Genomic DNA, 23036 nt, shown 5'->3' on the forward strand with positions numbered 1-23036 from the left:
GTAGCCATAATACCTGGGTATCATTGAAACTACTATAAAGGATGTGAACATAAAATTGAATCCAGGGGCCATGGGGAATAACTGCTAATGGGTAGTATTTTTGTGTGTGTTGATGTGAATGTTCTAAAATTAGATTATGGTGATGGTTGCAGAACTCTAAATATACTAACAGTCATTGAATTGTACATTTTAAAAGGGCAAAGTTTCTGGTATATAAATATCTCAATAAAGCTATTAAAAAGATTAAATTCTATTTTATTAATCTAGAAGGATAGAGACAACAGAACATATGGATTAAATCATATTAAGCTATTAAGATTCTATAATATGTAGAGTAAAATATGCTTAAAAACAGATACACTACTACAGATACTACTAGCCTGTTTATGTCCAGTTGCATACAATTTCAAAGATATCACAACTAGCACATAAAAATGTACACTGCCGTCATAATGTTTATAAATTTCCCCTTTCTTAATCATGTTTATGAAACAGTTTTAGTAAATCATCTTCCCAAGCAATTGCTGATTGGTCTGAAATATATAAAGGAAATGGCAGTGGAAACATTTTAGTAGATGGTTTGTTAATTCATTTGGGGCTGTACAAGGCCTACTGTCATAACAGCTAAGTGCTATACATATGTTTATACTCTTATCATTCTAAGGCAATTAGCACATAGTGTGGTTTCCAAACTCATAAAATTCAAAAGCTTCATTATAACACAAGTCCAAAACACAAAACACCCAATCTTTATCTTTAGAAGTCAGAGCTTCTTTAACCAATACTTATTTCTACTAAGATAGTTCTGTTTAAAAATAACCTTACTTTAATACTCCCCCTTCTTAGAGAGTTTTACTTTTGATAGCAGCCAAAAATAAGACTTAACAAAAATAGAGGAATATAGGAGTAAATTGTCCAACTTGGATAAAATATTTACTATAAAAATCATGAAGTATTAATCTAAAAAAATAATACTGTTATAATTAGAAATGAATACAAACAGGATGCTACAATCACACTATTATTTGAAAATTCTTCTAGCAAGAATCAAAGATTTTCTCTATTAAGGAAGAAGAGAAATCATTTGCGTAACTCACTGAACATCAATACACATATGGAAAATTTTTTTAAGTTAAAAATTGAATTCTAATGCTAATGCTTAAGAGGCAACATAATTGTCTTTTTATTATTTCTCTCCACATTATATCTGAGTTAAAGAAAGATATTTTTAATGCATTTTGGCCTTTGAAGGAATGGCAAATTAGCATGTAAAATTCTAAACACCTATATGACAGATTTATATATACTAAGTGTCAGGAATTATACACAAACACGAAATGCACCAGATAAGGTGGGCGGGGGGAGGGACCTCTAACTATTCCTTCTCATTTTCTTTTTAAATTTATAAATGTAATACTTAAGGTCACCTGCAAGAATATTTTCAAATAAAAGTTTAACAATTTATAGTTAACCCTTAATGAAGTCAATGACTTTAGTATAAATAATGAAGTTTAGAATAAGCAGTTAAAAACACTGAGCAAAAAATACAGGAATAAAGCAAATGATAATTACTGACTTGACCAATATAATGGGAATTCTAATAAATAAAAGTTCAAAATCTTCATTTAGAACACTGATAAAATGAAAAGTTAGAGGTAGGTTCAATAATCCCACCTCCTTACCTAATAATCTCAGAAAAACATTATAAAGCTTCCAAAAAGTACTTTGAATTCTATCTAAATGTTTTTATAAAGAACTGACTTATCATTAAGTCAACTGTCATTCACAAATTGTTTAAATTAAAAAAAATCCATTAGTTTACTTACTCTGCCAAAGTATATTAATTACAACAGTGCAGCTTTCAAAGGATGATATTACAAAGGGTTTTTCAATGGTCTAATAAGGTGGTGAGTAAGCTTGTATGTTAATGAGTCCTAAGTTAGTAAAACTTTTCCATCTTCAACTGTCCAGATTTGAAGGGGAAAGGGCAGAGAGTTAAGTCTCAAATATGTATATTAAAGGAATAGTTATATTCACTTCCTTTTACATTAGTCCAATTTCTATTAGGTTACTATTGTAAGATAAACTCATATGCTTCCATTTGAACCTGTTTAAAATCTTTTCACAGCAGAGCTAAGAATACTAGCTGACACATAATAAATTCTGGAGATAATCAAAATGATCTTCTAAAATTTGTAATTGTTTTACTGTAAACATAACTTTCAGTAAACACAAATACTGCTAAGAAAATAGCAATTACACACTTCATTTACAGTCATCCTAATTTGTTATCCAACATTCATAGAAAACATTTCTAACATGAAAAATTTCAAATAAATCATCTCTTAGACTAGATTTCTTACAATTTACCACAACACATCATTTTAAGGATGTCAGTTATTGTTTTCTCCAGAGAGCAAGGAAAAGCAGAGAGAATATAAATATAGTTCATAAATCTTCCATTGGGGAGGCTCTGGTAGCCAGCACACACTGGGTGGAATACTGGACAGGAGAGAGCTGCTTGAATAAAGAGGTACAAAATAAGAAATAAGGAGATCTGCAGAGGTTTCCATCAAATCTTTAGCACACGTGCAAGCAGAAACAACCCAATGCCATGGTAAGAACCAGAAAAAAAACCCACATGGGATAGAATAAGTAGACAAGAACATTAAAATACTTGTTTCAACTATATTTCCTAACTTGAATATGGCACATGGCAACATGAGTATGTAAAGTAAATATGGCAGGAGAAAGAGGCCCAAATCAAATTTCCAGAGATAAAAACTGTACTGTCTGAGATAAAAAAAATACTAGATTGGATTAATGGCATAGTAGACATTGTAATAGAAACAATGAGTAAACTTTAAGATACAGCACTACAAATCAAATAAAATGAAGGACAGAGAAAAAAAATTAAAAAAAGAAATGTACATCACTGAGCAGTGAGACAACTTCAAGTGGCTTAACATTAACTGGGAGACCCCAAGGGTGGATGGGGATGGGGAGAGAAAAGTCAGATACAGAAAGCTTTCTATATTGAAAAGACTCCTTTCAGAGAAACATAAAATGATACCAAGGTGCATCATAATGAAATTGCCTAAAACCAGGGATAATGGTAAAATCTTAAAAGAAGAAAAAAAGATATATTAGATAAGGAGGAACAGACTTCCTTTCAAACAACAGCACAAGGTAGAAGACAGTGAAGGAACAGGAACTGGATTTATCCTCCAGTCTAAAACAACAACAAAAAACAGACACAATGCATCAAACAATGGTTTTTATGATAGTGCATATCAAGGATGAAAATCAGTGATCTTTGAAACATGGGAAACAATCCAGATGGACCCTAAGACTGAATCACCTTACTGTCTTGAGAGAGCTCCTGGCTATAGCACAAGAAGTGGGACCTAGAACAGAGCCCGGTCAGATAAGGAGATAGAGATGAGAGTCTGGGAAGATCAGAGCAGTTAGAGCAGAATACCAGAGAAGAGAAATCTTTACAGAGGACCCAGAAATCTACAGAGGGTTCCCCTTGAATATTCACCCCAGATCAGAGCCTGGGGAAGAACCATCTAAAAGATTTAGGGGGAACAGTACCTGGGGCACACATTAAGTCTGGGAATAGTACCTCTTTCATCATCTAGAACAGAAAAACTAGTAAGTGATGTGGCATTGCATAGAGTTCAGGCATGTCTTACCTCAGTAGTAGGGAATATTTAGCTTTAGATCATGGTTTCTTAACCTTGGCTTCACTGATACTTTGAAATGGCTAATCCTTGTTATATGGTACTGTCCTATGCATTGTAAGATGCTTACCAACATTCCTGTCTTATACCTCCCACTCACAACTCTCAGTCATCACAATGAAAATTGTCTCCTCATTTTGCCAAATATCCCTAAGGATGATTTGCCAATCATTCCTGGTTAAGAACCACTGCCACTGAATGAGCACTATTATGGACCCACCTGACAACATAACCGTATCCAAAATAAACCTCAAGAATGTTTATATTAAAAGGTGAAATGCATGATGTTTGATGGCCAACAATTACTAGATACACTAAGAGGAAGGACAACACAGCTTTTAATGAGGAGGATAATTAAACACTCAAAGCTACCCTAGAATTATCACAAATAATAAAAATTAACACAGAAAGACTTAAAACAGTTCTTTAACTGTATTTTATATGTCCAAAGTTAAGTAGAGACAAGAAAGAGATGAAAGACAAGAATCAATCTTCTAGATATGAAAATGAATGAGATGAAAAATTCACTGCCTGGGATTAATGACAGTTCAGATATTATAGAAGAAAATATTAGTAAACTAGAAGACATAGTAAAAGAAACTATCCAAAATGAAACATAGAAAAGAAACCCACAAAAATGAAGAGGGTGGAATAAGTGAGCTATGAGACACCTTCAAGTAACATAACATATGGGTAATTTGAGACACAAAAGGTGGCAGTGCAGCAGAAAACAATTGAAAGAAATATGAAAGAAATATGGCTGAAAATATTCCAAATATAATAAAAACTATAAACCCACAGCTTTAAGATATTAAACAAACCCCAAGAATAAAAAATATAAAAAAGAATACACTTAAGCACAATATAGTTAAACTGATAAAACCAGTAATAAATAGAAAATCTTAACTGTAGCCAAGGTTGGGGGTGTGTGGCATGCTACATCCAGTGGAACAAAGGTAAGGGTGTGAGGTTTCTTATTAAAAACAATGCAAGTGAGAAGACAGTACAGCAATGTTTTTCAAGTACTGAAATACAAAAAAACTGTCAACCTAGAATTAAATACCTGGCAAAAATCTCTTAAAAATAAAGGTGAAAAAAGATGTTCTCAAACATGAAAAAACTGCCAGCATTCATCACAAATAGACCCAAATACATGAAATGCTAAAAAAAACTCTTCAATCAGAAGGAAAATGATATGAGATGGAAATCTAATTCTAAGCAAAAGGAATGGAGAACACTGGCAATGGTAATTAAATTAGTAATTAAAAAAGATTATTTAAGTCTTTGTAAAAGATGTTTGACAATTTAAACAAAAATAATGTTTAACTTACATAGAAGTAAAATGTGTTTGTTGTATAGTATGTAAATCATATATAAATAAAGCTGTTTAAAATATAAATTGAAATTAAAAAAATTAAAATATGTGACAATGATAGCATAAAGGCTAGAAGAGGTGAAATTAAAGCATGCTATTTAAGTTCTTATACTATACATGGAATCATATAAGTATTATTTGAAGACAGATTTTGATGAACTAAAGATGTACACTATAAACTCTAATGCAATCACTAAAATAACAACAAAAAAAGAGAGATTAAGCCAACAATAGAAATAAAAATACCAGATTAATCCAAAAGAAGACAGGAAAGAGAAAAAATAGAATGAAGAATAGGAAAATGGAAAATATTAAGATGATGAACTCAAATATAACCATATTAATAATCACATTAAATGGGTACAAACTTCCAAATAAAAGGTAGACATTGTAAGGCTGAACAAAAAAATAAGATCCAATAATATGTTGCCTACAAGATGTGTACTTTAAAGACATAAATGTATTATAAAGAAAACACTGGAAAAAGATATACCATGATATTAACAGTCAAAAGAAAGTTGGATTGGCTATATTAACATCAGAGTACCAGACTACTTTTGGAGCAAAATATATTATCATGGATAAATATTTCAAAATCATAAATGAGTCAAATAATCAATCCTACACCTTTATGAACTTAACAACAGAATCTCAAAATATATGGGAAAAAAAATCTGAGAATTACAAAGAGGAGTATACAGTTCCATAGCAGTAGTAGAAATATCTCTCCTGAAAGTCTCCATATTTAGAAAGTAAAAAACACACTTCTAAATAACTCGAGTCAAAGATGAAAGCAAAAGAGAAAGAACGTATTACAAACTGAATGAAAATGAAAACATGACATACCAAAATTTGTGGGAGAGAGCAAAACCAATGCTTAGAGAGAATTCTATATTATTAAATGTCTACAGTAGAAAAGCAAAGTTTCAAACCAATGAATTCTTCTCCACCTTAAGAAACATAGCAGGAGGATGGTGTTAAGAGGACGAAGAGGAGGAGAAGAAAAGGAACATATGAAATCTAAAGTAAGCAGAAAGAGTAAATACTAAAATACAAATAAAAATGAACCCAGGAGGGGCGGAGCCAGGATGGCGGCATGAGTAGAGCAGTGGAAATCTCCTCCCAAAAACACATAGAGCTATGAAAATGTAACAAAGAAAAATCTTCCTAAAATAGAGACCACAGGACACAGGACAACATCCAGACCACATCCACACCTGCAAGAACCCAGCGCCTTGCGAAGGGGGTAAGATACAAGCCCCGGCCCGGAGGGACCCGAGCGCCCCTCCCCACGGCTCCCGGCGGGTGGAAAGAAACCAGAGCGGTTTTTTTTTGGCGAGTGCTTTTTGGAAGCCTTAAAGGGATGGGCCCCCATTGCTACGGAGGCAGGGTGGTGGGACCGGTGAGCAGGTGCCTGGGACCGGCGCCTGAGGACAAAGAATATCCCGCGTTTCTCCCTGCGGGACCAGCGGGCGGGTGCCTGAGACCGTCGCCCGAGGACGGAGGAAATTGCGCGTTTTTCCCCTCTTTTTTTTCTCTTTTTGGCGAGCGCTTTTAGGAAGCCTTAAAGGGACAGGGACCCCGGTGCTAGGGAGGCAGGGTGGCGGGACTGGTGAGCGGGTGCCTGGGACCGGCGCCTGAGGACAAAGAATATCCCACGTTTTTCCCTGCTGGACCGGGGGGCGGGTGCCTGAGACCGGCACTTGAGGACAGAGGAAATCGCGCGTATTTTCCCCTTTTTTTCCCCTCTTTTTTGCAAGTGCTTTTTGGAAGCCTAAAAGGGACAGGGACACCGGTGCTAGGGAGGCAGGGCGGCGGGACTGGTGAAGGGTGCCTGGAACCGGCGCCTGAGGACAAAGAATATTGCGCATTTTTCCCTGTGGGACCGGGGGGCGGGTGCCTGAGACCGGCACCTGAGGATGGAGGAAATCGCGCGTTTTTCCCCTTTTTTTCTCTCTTTTTGGCGAGTGCTTTTTGGAAGCCTTAAAGGGACAGAGACCCCGGTGCTAGGGAGGCAGGGTGGTAGGACTGGTGAGCGGGTGCCTGGGACCAGCGCCTGAGGACAAAGAATATCGAGCATTCCTTCCCTGCAGGACTGGTGGGTGGGTGCATTTTGGAAGCCTTGAAAGGACAGGGACCCTGGTGCTAGGGAGACAGGGCAGCAGGACCAGTGAGCGAGTGCCTGGGACCGGCACCTGAGGACAAAAAAAAAAAAATCGCGTGTTTTTTCCTCTTTTTTTCTTTCTGTTCCCTCTCTCATTGTTGCTGTTGTTGTTTTGGTTTGGAGAGTGCTTTTTGGAAGTCTTAAAGGGGCAGGACAGGTCACTTAGACCAGAGGCAGGGAATCTGGGGATCTCTGGGCACTCTAACCCCCTGGGCAGCAGGGAGCACAGAGGTCCCTTACGGAGATAGCCCCCTGGCCGCTCCCCCTCCAACGGGGCTCCACCATTTTGGAGGAACAGCCCCAGCCAGGCCAAGCCCACAGCAACAGCGGAGATAAACCCCAAAGCAACTGGGCAGGAAGCAGAAGCCCTGTCTGTGCACAGCTGCCCAGCACAAGCCACTAGAGGTCGCTATTCTCCCAGGAAAAGGCCACAAACCAACAAGAAGGGAAGCTCTTCCAGTGGTCACTTGTACAGCTCTGCAAACTCTCTCTATCACCATGAAAAGGCAAAACTACAGGCAGACAAAGATCACAGAGACAACACCTGAGAGGGAGACAGACCTAACTAGTCCTCCTGAAAAAGAATTCAAAATAAAAATCATGAACATGCTGACAGAGATGCAGAGAAAAATGCAAGAGCAATGGGATGAGATGCAGAGAAAAATGCAAGAGCAGTGGGATGAGATGCAGAGAAAAATGCAAGAGCAGTGGGATGAAGTCCGGAAGCAGATCACAGAGGTCAGGAAGGAGATCAGAGAAGTGAAACAATCCCTGGAAGGATTTATAAGCAGAATGGATAAGATGCAAGAGGCCACTGAAGGAATAGAAGCCAGAGAACAGGAACGTATAGAAGTTGACATAGAGAGAGATAAAAGGATCTCCAGGAATGAAACAACACTAAGAGAAATATGTGACCAATACAAAAGGAATAATATTCGTATTATAGGGAAACCAGAAGAAGAAGAAAGAGGAAAAGGGATACAAAGTCTCTTTGAAGAAATAACTGCTGAAAACTTCCCCAAAATGGGGAGGAAATAATCGAACAGACCATGGAATTACACAGAACTCCCAACAGAAAGGATCCAAGGAGGACAACACCAAGACACATAGTAATTAAAATGGCAAGGATCAAGGACAAGGAAAGAGTTTTAAAGGCAGCTAGAGAGAAAAAGGTCACCTATAAAGGAAAACCCATCAGGCTAACATCAGACTTCTCAACAGAAACCCTACAGGCCAGAAGAGAATGGCATGATATACTTAATGCAATGAAACAGAAGGGCCTTGAACCAAGGATACTGTATCCAGCACGACTATCATTTAAATATGATGGTGGGATTAAACAATTCCCAGACAAGCAAAAGCTGAGGGAATTTGCTTCACACAAACCACCTCTACAGGGCATCCTACAGGGACTGCTCTAGATGGGAGCACCCGTAAAAAGAGCACAGAACAAAACACACAACATATGAAGAATGGAGGAGGAGGAATAAGAAGGGAGAGAAGAAAAGAATCTCCAGACAGTGTATATAACAGCTCAATAAGTGAGCTAAGTTAGGCACTAAGATACTAAAGAGGCTAACCTTGAACCTTTGGTAACCACAAATCTAAAGCCTGCAATGGCAATAAGTACATATCTCTCAATAGTCACCCTAAATGTAAATGGACTTAATGCACCAATCAAAAGACATACAGTAATAGAATGGATAAAAAAGCAAGATCCATCTATATGCTGCTTACAAGAAACTCACCTTAAACCCAAAGATAAGCATAGACTAAAAGTCAAGGGATGGAAAAACATATTTCAGGCAAACAACAGTGAGAAGAAAGCAGGGGTTGCAGTACTAATATCAGACAAAATAGACTTCAAAACAAAGAAAGTAACAAGAGATAAAGAAGGATATTACATAATGATAAAGGGCTCAGTCCAACAAGAGGATATAACCATTCTAAATATATATGCACCCAATACAGGAGCACCAGCATATGTGAAGCAAATACTAACAGAACTAAAGAAGGAAATAGACTGCAGTGCATTCATTTTAGGAGACTTCAACACACCACTCACCCAAAAGGATAGATCCACCGGGCAGAAAATAAGTAAAGACACACAGGCACTGAACAACACACTAGAACAGATGGACCTAATAGACATCTATAGAACTCTACATCCAAAAGCAACAGGATATACATTCTTCTCAAGTGCACATGGAAGATTCTCCAGAATAGACCACATACTAGCTCACAAAAAGAGCCTCAGTAAATTCCAAAATATTGAAATTCTACCAACCAATTTTTCAGACCACAAAGGTATGAAACTAGAAATAAATTCTACAAAGAAAACAAAAAGGCTCACAAACACATGGGGGCTTAACAACATGCTACTAAATAATCAATGGATCAATGAACAAATCAAAATAGAGATCAAGGAATATATAGAAACAAATGACAACAACAACACTAAGCCCCAACTTCTGTGGGATGCAGCGAAAGCAGTCTTAAGAGGAAAGTATATAGCAATCCAGGCACACTTGAAGAAGGAAGAACAATCCCAAATGAATAGTCTAACATCACAATTATTAAAACTGGAAAAAGAAGAACAAATGAGGCCTAAAGTCTACAGAAGGAGGGACATAATAAAGATCAGAGAAGAAATAAACAAAATTGAGAAGAATAAAACAATAGCAAAAATCAACGAAACCAAGAGCTGGTTCTTTGAGAAAATAAACAAAATAGATAAGCCTCTAGCCCAACTTATTAAGAGAAAAAGAGAATCAACACAAATCAACATAATCAGAAATGAGAATGGAAAAATCACAACAGACTCCACAGAAATACAAAGAATTATTAAAGACTACTATGAAAACCTATATGCCAACAAGCTGGAAAACCTAGAAGAAATGAACAACTTCCTAGAAAAATACAACCTCCCAAGACTGACCAACGAAGAAACACAAAAGTTAAACAAACCAATTACAAGCAAAGAAACTGAAACAGTAATCAAAAAACTACCCAAGAACAAAACCCCGGGGCCGGACGGATTTACCTCGGAATTTTATCAGACACAGAGAAGACATAATACCCATTCTCCTTAAAGTGTTCCACAAAATAGAAGAAGAGGGAATACTCCCAAACTCATTCTATGAGGCCAACATCACCCTAATACCAAAACCAGGCAAAGACCCTACCAAAAAAGAACATTACAGACCAATATCCCTGATGAATGTAGATGCAAAAATACTCAATAAAATATTAGCAAACAGAATTCAACAGTATATCAAAAGGATCATACACCATGACCAAGTGGAGTTCATCCCAGGGATGCAAGGATGGTACAACATTCGAAAATCCATCAACATCATCCACCACATCAACAAAAAGAAAGACAAAAACCACATGATCATCTCCATAGATGCTGAAAAAGCATTTGACAAAATTCAACATCCATTCATGATAAAAACTCTCAGCAAAATGGGAATAGAGGGCAAGTACCTCAACATAATAAAGGCCATATATGATAAACCCACAGCAAGCATTATACTGAACAGCAAGAAGCTGAAAGCATTTCCTCTGAGATCGGGAACCAGACAGGGATGCCCACTCTCCCCACTGTTATTTAACATAGTACTGGAGGTCCTAGCCACAGCAATCAGACAAAACAAAGAAATACAAGGAATCCAGATTGGTAAAGAAGAAGTTAAACTGTCACTATTTGCAGATGATATGATACTGTACATAAAAAACTCTAAAGACTCCACTCCAAAACTACTAGAACTGATATCGGAATACAGCAAAGTTGCAGGATACAAAATTAACACACAGAAATCTGTAGCTTTCCTATACACTAACAACGAATCAATAGAAAGAGAAATCAGGAAAACAATTCCATTCACCATTGCATCAAAAAGAATAAAATACCTAGGAATAAACCTAACCAAAGAAGTGAAAGACTTATACTCTGAAAACTACAAGTCACTCTTAAGAGAAATTAAAGGGGACACTAACAAATGGAAACTCATCCCATGCTCATGGCTAGGAAGAATTAATATCGTCAAAATGGCCATCCTGCCCAAAGCAATATACAGATTTGATGCAATCCCTCTCAAATTACCAGCAACATTCTTCAATGAATTGGAACAAATAATTCAAAAATTCATATGGAAACACCAAAGACCCCGAATAGCCAAAGCAATCCTGAAAAAGAAGAATAAAGTAGGGGGGATCTCACTCCCCAACTTCAAGCTCTACTACAAAGCCATAGTAATCAAGACAATTTGGTACTGGCACAAGAACAGAGCCACAGACCAGTGGAACAGATTAGAGACCCCAGAAATTAACCCAAACATATATGGTCAATTAATATTTGATAAAGGAGCCATGGACATACAATGGCAAAATGACAGTCTCTTCCAACAGATGGTGCTGGCAAAACTGGACAGCTACATGTAGGAGAATGGAAGTGGACCATTGTCTAACCCCATATACAAAGGTAAACTCAAAATGGATCAAAGACCTGAATGTAAGTCATGAAACCATTAAACTCTTGGAAAAAAACATAGGCAAAAACCTCTTAGACATAAACATGAGTGATCTCTTCTTGAACATATCTCCCCAGGCAAGGAAAACAACAGCAAAAATGAGCAAGTGGGACTACATTAAGCTGAAAAGCTTCTGTACAGCGAAAGACACCATCAATAGAACAAAAAGGAACCCTTCAGTACAGGAGAATATATTTGAAAATGACAGATCCGATAAAGGCTTGACGTCCAGAATATATAAAGAGCTCACACGCCTCAACAAACAAAAAACAAATAACCCAATTAAAAAATGGGCAGAGGAACTGAACAGACAGTTCTCCAAAAAAGAAATACAGATGGCCAAGAGACACATGAAAAGATGCTCCACATCGCTAATTATCAGAGAAATGCAAATTAAAACTACAATGAGGTATCACCTCACACCAGTAAGGATAGCTGCCATCCAAAAGACAAACAACAACAAATGTTGGCGAGGCTGTGGAGAAAGGGGAACCCTCCTACACTGCTGGTGGGAATGTAAATTAGTTCAACCATTGTGGAAAGCAGTATGGAGTTGCATCAAAATGCTCAAAACAGACCTACCATTTGACCCAGGAATTCCACTCCTAGGAATTTACCCTAAGAACGCAGCAATCAAGTTTGAGAAAGACAGATGCACTCCTATGTTTATCGCAGCACTATTTACAATAGCCAAGAATTGGAAGCAACCTAAATGTCCATCGGTAGATGAATGGATAAAGAAGATGTGGTACATATACACAATGGAATACTACTCAGCCATAAGAAGTGGAAAAATCCAACCATTTGCAGCAACATGGATGGAGCTGGAGAGTATTATGCTCAGTGAAATAAGCCAAGCGGAGAAAGAGAAATACCAAATGATTTCACTCATCTGAGGAGTATAGGAACAAAGGAAAAACTGAAGGAAGAAAACAGCAGCGGAATTACAGAACCCAAAAATGGACTAACAGGTACCAAAGGGAAAGGAACTGGGGAGGATGGGTGGGCAGGGAGGGATAAGGGGGGGGAAGAAGAAGGGGGGTATTAAGATTAGCATGCATGGGGGGGAGGGAGAAAGGGGAGGGTGGGCTGCACAACACAGAGAGGACAAGTAGTGACTCTACAACATTTTGCTAAGCTGATGGACAGTAACCGTAATGTGGTTGTTAGGGGGGACCTGATATAGGGGAGAGCATAGTAAACATAGTATTCTTCATGTAAGTGTAGATTAAAAGTTAAAAAAAAAAAAAAAAGAAAGAAAGAAAGAAAAGGAGGATTACTCCTTAACAGGATAAAACTATTGGTAAATCAAAGATCAACGCATGCTTTAAATATCCTTAATGTTGATCACTTAAAGGGTGTCAGATGATCAGCTATGGAGGTACTCTTTTCTGATAATATTCCTTTCTCTTAATTAAAAAAAAAATAAAAAGGCAGTTACTGTGTGCTGACCTCCAGTGAGTTCTGCACAGTGGTATAGAGGGCATGTCAAAGTGTGGGCAAAGGGTCTGTTTGTTTCTATGCAGAAGATCAAGGCCTAGCTTGGATACCCAGAAAATGAACTAAGATACGATATGAGGAGGAGCTTCCGGCATCAGCACTCTCTGGAGGACTTGTGCCGGGGGATGATCATCAAAAAGCCTCCACAGGGATCCGGACGATGCTGCGGTTGTGGCTGCATCCAGCCCACCGTCTCCTGGACTTGCCATAGGAATGAGGAGGGAGATGTCTAGGCTGGCATGTGCATACAGTGAGACAACGAATTTGACCGGATCTGTACTGTTGGAACTCAACCAGGAGTTGGGAGGGTGCAAGTTGTAGCACTCCAAAATCTCATGACTATAGACTATCTATGGTTAAAAGAACATATGGGATGTGAACAGATCCCAGAAATGGGCTGCTTTAATTTGTCTGATGGTTCAAGTACAGTTGGACAATATCCATCATATCACAGATAAATTTTCACAAATGCTTAGGGTGCCTAAATGGTTTTCTTGGCTTCACTGGAGATGGATGGTAATTATAGATTTGCTTTGTTTATGTCACCGTATTCCTATTATGTTAATATGTGTGTGCAAATTAGTTAGTAGTTTAAAACCTATACATACTTAAGGTACTCTACAAGAAGATATGTCAAAGAAATAATCAATCCTCCCATGTTTCCTTCATATGCTACATCTATAGCTTTTCTTCTTCCTTCCTAATTACAACCCTTAAATAGAATTCGTGCCTCATATCGAATTTACCGAGTATCATAATTCCTCCAGGTGGTAAAGATACCTCGAGACAAGTGCCGGGCATAGAAGCCACAGGGCATAAATCTGCAAAGAAGTAAAAAGCTAACCTTTGCAAACAATATGGCTTCTCTCTCACTTACCAACTTTACATTTCCCTGTATGGCCCCGGAAGATGACTGGTTAGCCAGAGACGGGTAAGATTCCTCAAGGGAGGAACAACCTAAGACAGGCACAGTCGCAGGAGGGCCATCAGGTGAGAATTTGGGGATCAACAGAGGTGAGGCTCAGAACCTCACCCCCCCTGCTTTGAGAGAAATCTTCTGCATCCGTGGATGTCTTGCTGCCCTTGTCTAGCCTGGATTAATACTTAGTCCATAGGCACACACCTGATCATCTGATCATCTACATTTGCTTTCTTACAGCACTAAACTATGTCTTCTACCTTTATCTTGCATCTACCTACCACTTCAGCATTTTATTAAAAATAAAAATAATAATAATAATAGGAGAAATGTCGGATCAACATATAAATCAAGTACAAAAATCAAACGAATATTCATATTTGACCTGATTGTTTATAGGTCATAATGCATGATCAAAACTGAAAGTTTCTGTGATGAATGCCCTTGTACTGTTCACCATGTAAGAATTTATTCACTATGTAAGAATTCGTTCACCATGTAAGAACTTGTTCGTTATGCTTCAGAAGATTGGAGAATGAAGAGAATTAGGCTTGAGATGGATTAATGATTGTACATTGAGCGTTGACCCCCCTATACTGAATTTTATTGTTGTTAACAACCATTTGATCAATAAATATGAGAGATGCCCTCTCAAAAAAAAAAAAAAAAAAAGGCAGCATTAGGTACATTCCACAATGGATGTAAATTTATGCTCCCTGAGAATGCATTCTTATTCTACATCTACTCCCGTGGGGATGTTAATATTCAACGATGAAGGTTTTGAGTTTTTCCAGGTCTTTATAAACAAATTATTGTATAAACTGCTCTATTGTTATGAATGAGAGTAAAGTAATTTTTAATTTTTTGGTTCAATTTTATTCCTGTATTTGCTTTTTACATTTGTCTTTATACCCTTTGGAGCCATGTATGATTTTTTTACAAAAAATTAGATCATTGCTTTATATTCTTGTGTAAAGAGCATTTTATTTTAAAATATATTGGAAACTTCCCCATGTCAAAAAAAAAAAAAAATGAACCCAGGTTTAGGTTTCCTATAAAAAGTGCTAGAAAATAATGTCTACAAAGTACTCTGTTTCTCAAAATTACTCCAAAGAAGTTGTCATTTATGTATAAAGCAACAATAAGTAAATAAAAGCTTAAAGAGAGAGAAACTCTGAATCCTTTCTTGGGGGGAAAATGATTGATGACAAAATGCGGCCAATAGAGGGATAATCAAAATAAACAGATGAAGGGGGAAAAAGATGGTAGAATAGGAGGGCAAGGCAGAAACCCCTTTTCACACACACCAAGGAAGCAACTGCAGCAAATAGAACTAATCCTGAAAATGACCTGAAGACTAGAGAACAGAACACCTACACTTGGTGAAGAGAAGAGCACAGAGAAGGGTAAAGTGGCAGAGCCACATCAAAGAGGACCCAAGCCCTTCCCTGACCTCAGCCCACAAGAGGGAGGAGGAGGAGTGGGGAGGTGCGGGGATGGGTGCTCAGGAGCTCTGCATGCCTGGCCCTAGAGATCTGCTCTGGGAACATAAGTCCACTTTCATTGGGTATTGGTGATTAGCAGGGCTGGACACCAGGGAGAGTTGGAGCACTATGGGAGGCTGAGACTGGCTACTTGTGGAGAACAGGCATGCACTAGTGGTCCTGCTGGGATATAAAACAGAGGTGGCAGTTTGAGGGATTTGCCAGCAGTGGGAGGGGTGCTGGAGGGACAGGGGTTGGAAGGAGCTCTCTCCAAAGGACAGGGGGTGTGTGGATGGCATTTTCCCAGACCTCCCTCAGGTTGGTGAGTCAGGCACCTGAAGGAGCCCCAGGCACTCCATTCCCCTTGCTGGAGGCTCAGCCCTGAGAAACTTCCCTGTGCACCATAAAATCAGCCCAGCAACATCAGAATTTGCTGCCTGGCAGGCAAAGGAAGACTATAGGGAAAATGGAAGTTCCCAGTTCCATGGAAGCTCCCTGACCCTAATCTATTTGCCCACTATGCACATGCAATGATGTATTTGGCCTACTGCATAGGCGCATGCTTACACATGTGTTGGCAATCAGCCATTACTATCTGTGTTGCTATATAAAGAGCTGCATCCAGTGCTCTTCCTGGAGGTGGAGGTGGAGGCAAATTGTGGATTGTAGACCTGCTGGATGCAGATGTAATTCTAGCAGGCAACCTGCCACCATGAGAATAAAGCTTTTACCCCCAATGTTCCATTGTCACCACTTGGTCTCAATGAATCCAGAGTGAACTTGCCTGTAGCTGAAATTCCCCTCCAGCATGACATTTGGGTATAGCTGACAGGATTAAGTGAAGACTGAAAAAAACAGAATAATCTGCCCTAATTGGAGGGGGATTTCAGCAGGCTGCTTTATGGGTTGGGGAATGCTGCAAAAACCTATATGGAGGAGAAGGTATCTACCCCCAGTGGACATGCAGACTAAGGTGGCTTTCTTCCTAGAGGAGTGGGCCCCTTCCTGGGACTGGAGATGATGCCTGAGGCAGTGATAGATGCCCTCCACAAGATTGGGAGGTCCTTGGAGAAACAGAGTGGCTGCATGGCAGTAGAAGCCATGGATTGGCTACTTATCACAGTGTTAAAAAAAGCTGTGGATGAGGTTGCACTCCTGTGAGAAGTGTGAGGAGGCAGTGCAAGAATGCGATCTGTGAGATTCTGTGGAAAGGGTAAAGGCCTTGAAGGAGGAGGATGTACTCCTGTGAGGAGCATGAGAAAAGGCATCACAAGAATGTAAGCTGCAAGTGCTGCGGAGGAGATAAGAGATTTGTTTGTTGAAGATTGAGATGGCAACACTACGAAGTCCTGTGGAAGAAGTAAAGGCCATGAAGGACATACTCCTGCGAGAAGCATGAGAAGAGGCAGCACAAGAATGCAAGCTGTGAGGTGCTGTGGAAAAGGTAAGAGATATGTTGAAGATTGAGATAGCATCACTGTGAGGTGCTGTGGAGAAGGGGAAAGGATGTAGAGGTAGAGACGCTGTGTGGAACAGTGAGAGTTGCCATCAGCCCCAGATGTGGTGGAGGATACACTGGAGGAAAACAAGGAGGGGGTGCAAGAGGCATCAAACCCTCTCTACTGAAATCATTCCATTGTATTCAAGGAAATAAAGACACAGCAAACGTGGGTTTCTCTGGGAGAGGTGCAGTCCCCTTCCCAGGTCATGGAGCACTGTATGCTATGCCCTTATACACAGGTGGAGCTGGTGGATTTGGGCTCCTGGTTTCAGCAGAAATCCTCAGAGTCCGTATCAACCTGGCTCCTGTGCCTTTGGGATGTAGGGTGAATAGTATCATTCACTTTTTGACTGACTGAGAGTTGTGCTTTGCACCATATGATTTCACTTATTTGTGGAATATAAAAACAAAACAAATAGAAGACTCACAGACACTGAGAAGTGACTGGTGGTTACCGTAGGGGAGGCGGTAGGGTAGTTGGATGGGAAGGTTGAACAGGATAAAAAGATTCTCAAACAAAAGCTGGTCACAGGGATAGTAGTATGGCATGGAACATACAGTCAGTGATTCTGCAACATCTTCCTATTTTGACAGATAAAAAGTATACTAGTAGGGGTGAGGATTTAATAATAAGGGTAACTGTTGAAGCGCTATGTTATATACTTGAAACCAATATAAGATTGTTTATCAATGATACTTCAACAAAAATAAATAAATGGGTAAATAAATAAATAATGAAAGAAGGGACAGGTATAACAGGTCAGGGCATATAAAGGTGAGAAAAAATAAAAGAATGGGGAAAATGGAGTAAAGTGATTGGTGTTAAGAATTTACGTCATTTAAATATATAATTAAGACTAAGAATTACGGTTCTAGAATAGAAGGTAAATTTTCAAACACCAAAAATGCAAAAATAACATAAAAATAAAACTGAAAAATCAAGAAGTAGGTTGAAACACAGTCTTAATTTTCTCATTTTTCATAGCATATTGATATTGTTTGAAAAAAGTAAATACAGAGGACACTAACAAATGGAAACTCATCCCATGCTCTTGGCTAAGAAGAATTAATATCGTCAAAATGGCCATCCTGCCCAAAGCAATATACAGATTCGATGCAATCCCTATCAAATTACCAACAGCATTTTTCAACGAACTGGAACAAATAGTTCTAAAATTCATATGGAACCACCAAAGACCCCAATAACCAAAGCAATCCTGAGAAGGAAGAATAAAGTGGGGGGGATCTCACTTCCCAACTTCAAGCTCTACTACAAAGACACAGTCATCAAGACAATTTGGTACTGGCACAAGAACAGAGCCACAGACCAGTGGAACAGAATAGAGACTCCACACATTAACCCAAACATATATGGTCAATTAATATTTGATAAAGGAGCCATGGACATACAATGGAGAAATGACAGTCTCTTCAACAGATGGTGCTGGCAAAACTGGACAGCTACATGTAAGAGAATGAAACTGGATCATTGTCTAACCCCATACACAAAAGTAAATTCAAAGTGGATCAAAGACCTGAATGTAAGTCATGAAACCATAAAACTCTTAGAAAAAACCATGGGCAAAAATCTTTTAGACATAAACATGAGTGACTTCTTCATGAACATATCTCCCCAGGCAAGGGAAACAAAAGCAAAAATGAACAAGTGGGACTATATCACGCTGAAAAGCTTCTGTACAGCAAAGGACACCATTAATGGACCAAAAAGGTATCCTACAGTATAGGAGAATATATTCATAAATGACAGATCCAATAAAGGGCTGACATCCAAAATATATAAAGAGCTCACATACCTCAAAAAAAAAAAAAGCAAATAATCCAATTAAAAAATGGGCAGAGGAGCTGAATAAACAGTTCTCTAAAGAAGAAATTCAGATGGCCAACAGACACATGAAAAGATGCTCCACATCACTAATCATCAGAGAAATGCAAATTAAAACCACAATTAGATATCACCTCACACCAGTAAGGATCGCCACCATCCAAAAGACAAACAACAACAAATGTTGGTGAGGATGTGGAGAAAGGGGAACCATCCTACACTGCTGGTGGGAATGTAAATTAGTTCAACCACTATGGAAAGCAGTATGGAGATTCCTCAAAATGCTCAAAATAGAAATACCATTTGACCCAGGAATTCCACTTCTAGGAATTTACCCTAAAAATGCAGGAGCCCAGTCTGAAAAAGACAGATGCACCCCTATGTTTATCACAGCACTATTTACAATAGCCAAGAAATGGAAGCAACTTAAGTGTCCATCAGTAGATGAATGGATAAAGAAGACGTAGTACATATACACAATGGAATATTATTCAGCCATAAGAAAACAAATCCTACTATTTGCAACAACATGGATGGGAGCTAGAGGGTACTATGCTCAGTGAAATAACCCCAGTGGAGAGAGACAAGTACCAAATGATTTCACTCATATGTGGAGTATAAGAACAAAGAAAAACTGAAAGACAAAATAGTAGCACAATCACAGAACCCAAGAATGGACTAACAGTTACCAAGGGGAAAGGAACTGAGGAGGAGGGGTGGGAAGGGAGGGATAAGGGAGGGGAAAAAGAAAGGGGGCATTACGATTAGCATGTGTAATGGGGGGGGGCATGGGGAGGGCTGTACAACACAGAGAAGACGAGTAGGGATTCTGCAGCATCTTACTACGCTGATGGACAGTGACTGTAATGGGGTTTGTGAGGGGGACTTGGTGAAGGGGGGAGCCTAGTACACATAATGTTCTTCATGTAACTGTAGATTAATGATACAAAAAAAAAGTAAATACATAGTTTAGAAAAGTAAATGGCCCCAACTTCCTTATCTTTTTCATAAACCTTTCCTAAATATCATAGTCTTAGACAGCCATTTTAAGAAATATATTTTGTAAGGGAAGAAACAGTTATATGTTAATCTGATGCTAATGTGAAGGGTACCTGAGATACATGTTTTAAAAAAATGCAATTAGCTCTCACCATAACCAGTAAGCCCTAAATACTTACTAACAAGGAATTTGGGAATTTGGTTTAAACAAGGAAAAACAGAGTTCACATGCTATAAGCAGTATATCTGCTGTGAAGATTTAAAAAAAGATGTCAATATTTTATTTAAATCAAAACAGAACGCATATTCCATTTCAGCTTTTTATCAGGAGTTTCTGATATGAACTTTGCATTGTAAGTTCACTGCATTATGTGACAGAGAAAATGATCATGGTTTTAATTTTCTAAATGCTCATGACCATTACTAATTAATAGAATAGTGAGAAGAGCTGAATATGTACAGCTGGTTTAATTTATGTAATGCAGATTTCTTAGTTATGGAAATTTGTTGAATAGATACCGAGTTTCTTCCTTAGATCAAGGAATTTTGGAATTAAAGAGCTCCCAGTATTTCAACTTGTTAAACCTCAGTAGTTTATGATGATGATGTGAGAAGATTGCTGACCCTATGGAACCAGTATGGAGGAGTTTACCTGATCTATCAACATAAGCATAGATGTATCTACTTAATCTAAACTTGTGGTTTGAGCACATGTAAGAAAACACTACACTGGATGTTCTGCACGCTACAGAATGTCTGTGGAAATGACATATTTCAGAAGAGATTTCACAGGTTTTAGTAAGAATTCTGCTCTTAGTTGTTTGCAAAATAAATACTCATTGAATGTTCACCAAGAATATACAGCATCCCAGGCACCTAATGAGTCCACTATTTTCAGAACTACTCAAAAACAGACAAACTCTGAGCAAAGTATAGATTTACCTGGCAATGTCAAAGAGCGTTCCTTTTTGAAATTGCTGAAATATAAGCTAAGTGATATTATCTGGAATATATTTAATATTTGTTTCTGATATTTGTGTCTGAATATACCAAATGTCAAAAGTAAGTGTTTTCTTTATTAGTGGCCCAAACTGATCATTCTACACTTTATATAAAACTGAACGTATATGAGTAGTTAATATTACATATAAATTCCATTCACCCAAAGTTGGCTGGATGTGTTATAGTACATAATTGTTAAAACTATGAGTTGTTTTCAAGTTGGGTCTATACTACTATAAAAATTCCATTTCCCCAAAGTTGGCTAGATGCATTACATGTGCATAACTGTTAAAAGTACGAGCAGTTCCAAGTTCGCTTATAATTTGGGGTCCTGTTACTGTATATTGAAATAGAATTGTAATTGTCCAGTTAAAAATACATTTTCATCACAATATACTGTCATATTTCATCATCAATATAAACAATCCCAAACTTTAAGCATGTGTTCTATGAAAATCAGGTGTTCAAATATAATATGGCTTGGAACAGTGCATAAATCCCACCTAAAGACTCACACTACATAAATATACTAATAAGAAAGTAATAAAAAAATGAGACCATTTTGGGAAATAAAATAGAAGGAGAGTCAAGAGGGGAAAATTTTTTTCTCATATCCTGGTAGAAGAGGTAACATGACTTTCCTCTATATAACCCTCTAAATGTAAGCATTTATTTGACAGTTTAAAGGACTGGGATTTGCTATATAGAGGAATCAGTAATCTTGTAAAGCCTAAAGCAGTGCACACAAACATGCTGTATGAGACATTAGCACTAAGCTAAAAGAAATAATTATATTTTGAATAAACGTGTTTCTACTGGATAATCAATTCTGTACATGTCTTACCAGCTGTTTCACAGCACAGGTAGTGAATGGCAACAGCTGTTATATCAAAAACATGTACTATATGCATATGAAGTACTTTTAATTTTTCATGGGTATCTACTTATTTCTGATCAGCCACATTTAACTCATATTAAATAAAAATAAGGTATTCATGTGGTGATTAATTCAGGAGGGTATTTAGAATGGTCTTATTTTAGAAATGAATTCTTAACCAATTATTTTTATGTCAGAAGATTTAATAATTCAAATTACATGCTGCTCTTATTCCCAGATTTAAGAGATTCGTCAGGACCAATGCTTCTGAAATATTAAATTAAAAGGTGTCATGGTAATTACTATGGAATAAATAGCAATTAAGATTTTTTAGGCAAATAAGCTCAAACTGTTTGCAGTGAATATTTATACTACTAATTTTCCCACACAATGTATGTATCATTCACAAATAGCCTAAAAATATAAAATAAAAATGTGCAGAATTACTTCAAAAGGTCTTAAGAAAATGATTTAATATATAATTCAATACTTGGTTAAGAAACATCTATGTATAATGTATTCAAAAAGAGGCAGACATGAAGGTAAATAATATAAATTTTGTTACCATAGAATGATAGTATTTCTATTCTGCATTTATATTAGTGAAAATAACATAGGGTTTGAGATGGGTAAATAATTTACAGGCTAAGTATAAGACAATTACGTAAAATACCATCAGCCAAAACTAAAATATAGTGTGTAAATATGTACCAGAATTTAAGTTAGGTAAATACTTACTGCTATATAATAAACTCTTGCTTTTTCTACTAACATCCAGTTTTTCTCCATATCAAGATGTTTTTCCTTTTTGTAGCAATTGGCAGCAGCAAGATTAGCTACAAGGGACCTAAAAGAAAAACAAAAAGCAAACAGGTTTTACTTATACTATAGCTGAATTTCTCTTGTATTTCTAGATAATTAACACAATATTTTGTAAATTGTGTTATATTTTAATTAATTCTTCAAATTGCTGTATATCGATTTTAACAAATGTAAATAAAATTGTTTTGAGAACTTTTTGATAGTTCCATGTTACCTTTGAGATAAACAGATTGTCCTAAAATACCAAATGGCATTTTGAAACTGCAATT

General features: G+C 37.7%; 1 protein-coding gene across 4 annotated transcripts in view; it reads right to left on the bottom strand.

Moving 5' to 3' along the window:
* Positions 1–23036, bottom strand: part of ADK (adenosine kinase) — a 606631-nt gene that overhangs the window by 258863 nt on the left and 324732 nt on the right. For all 4 annotated transcript variants that reach the window (XM_037013272.2, XM_037013270.2, XM_037013268.2 and 1 more), the window contains exon 6: positions 22684–22792. In XM_037013272.2, the coding sequence (XP_036869167.1) occupies positions 22684–22792 (109 nt within the window). The remainder of the gene's footprint in view (positions 1–22683; positions 22793–23036) is intronic.

This window comes from Manis javanica, chromosome 7 (genome assembly GCF_040802235.1).
Source record: "Manis javanica isolate MJ-LG chromosome 7, MJ_LKY, whole genome shotgun sequence".
NCBI lineage: Eukaryota > Metazoa > Chordata > Mammalia > Pholidota > Manidae > Manis > Manis javanica.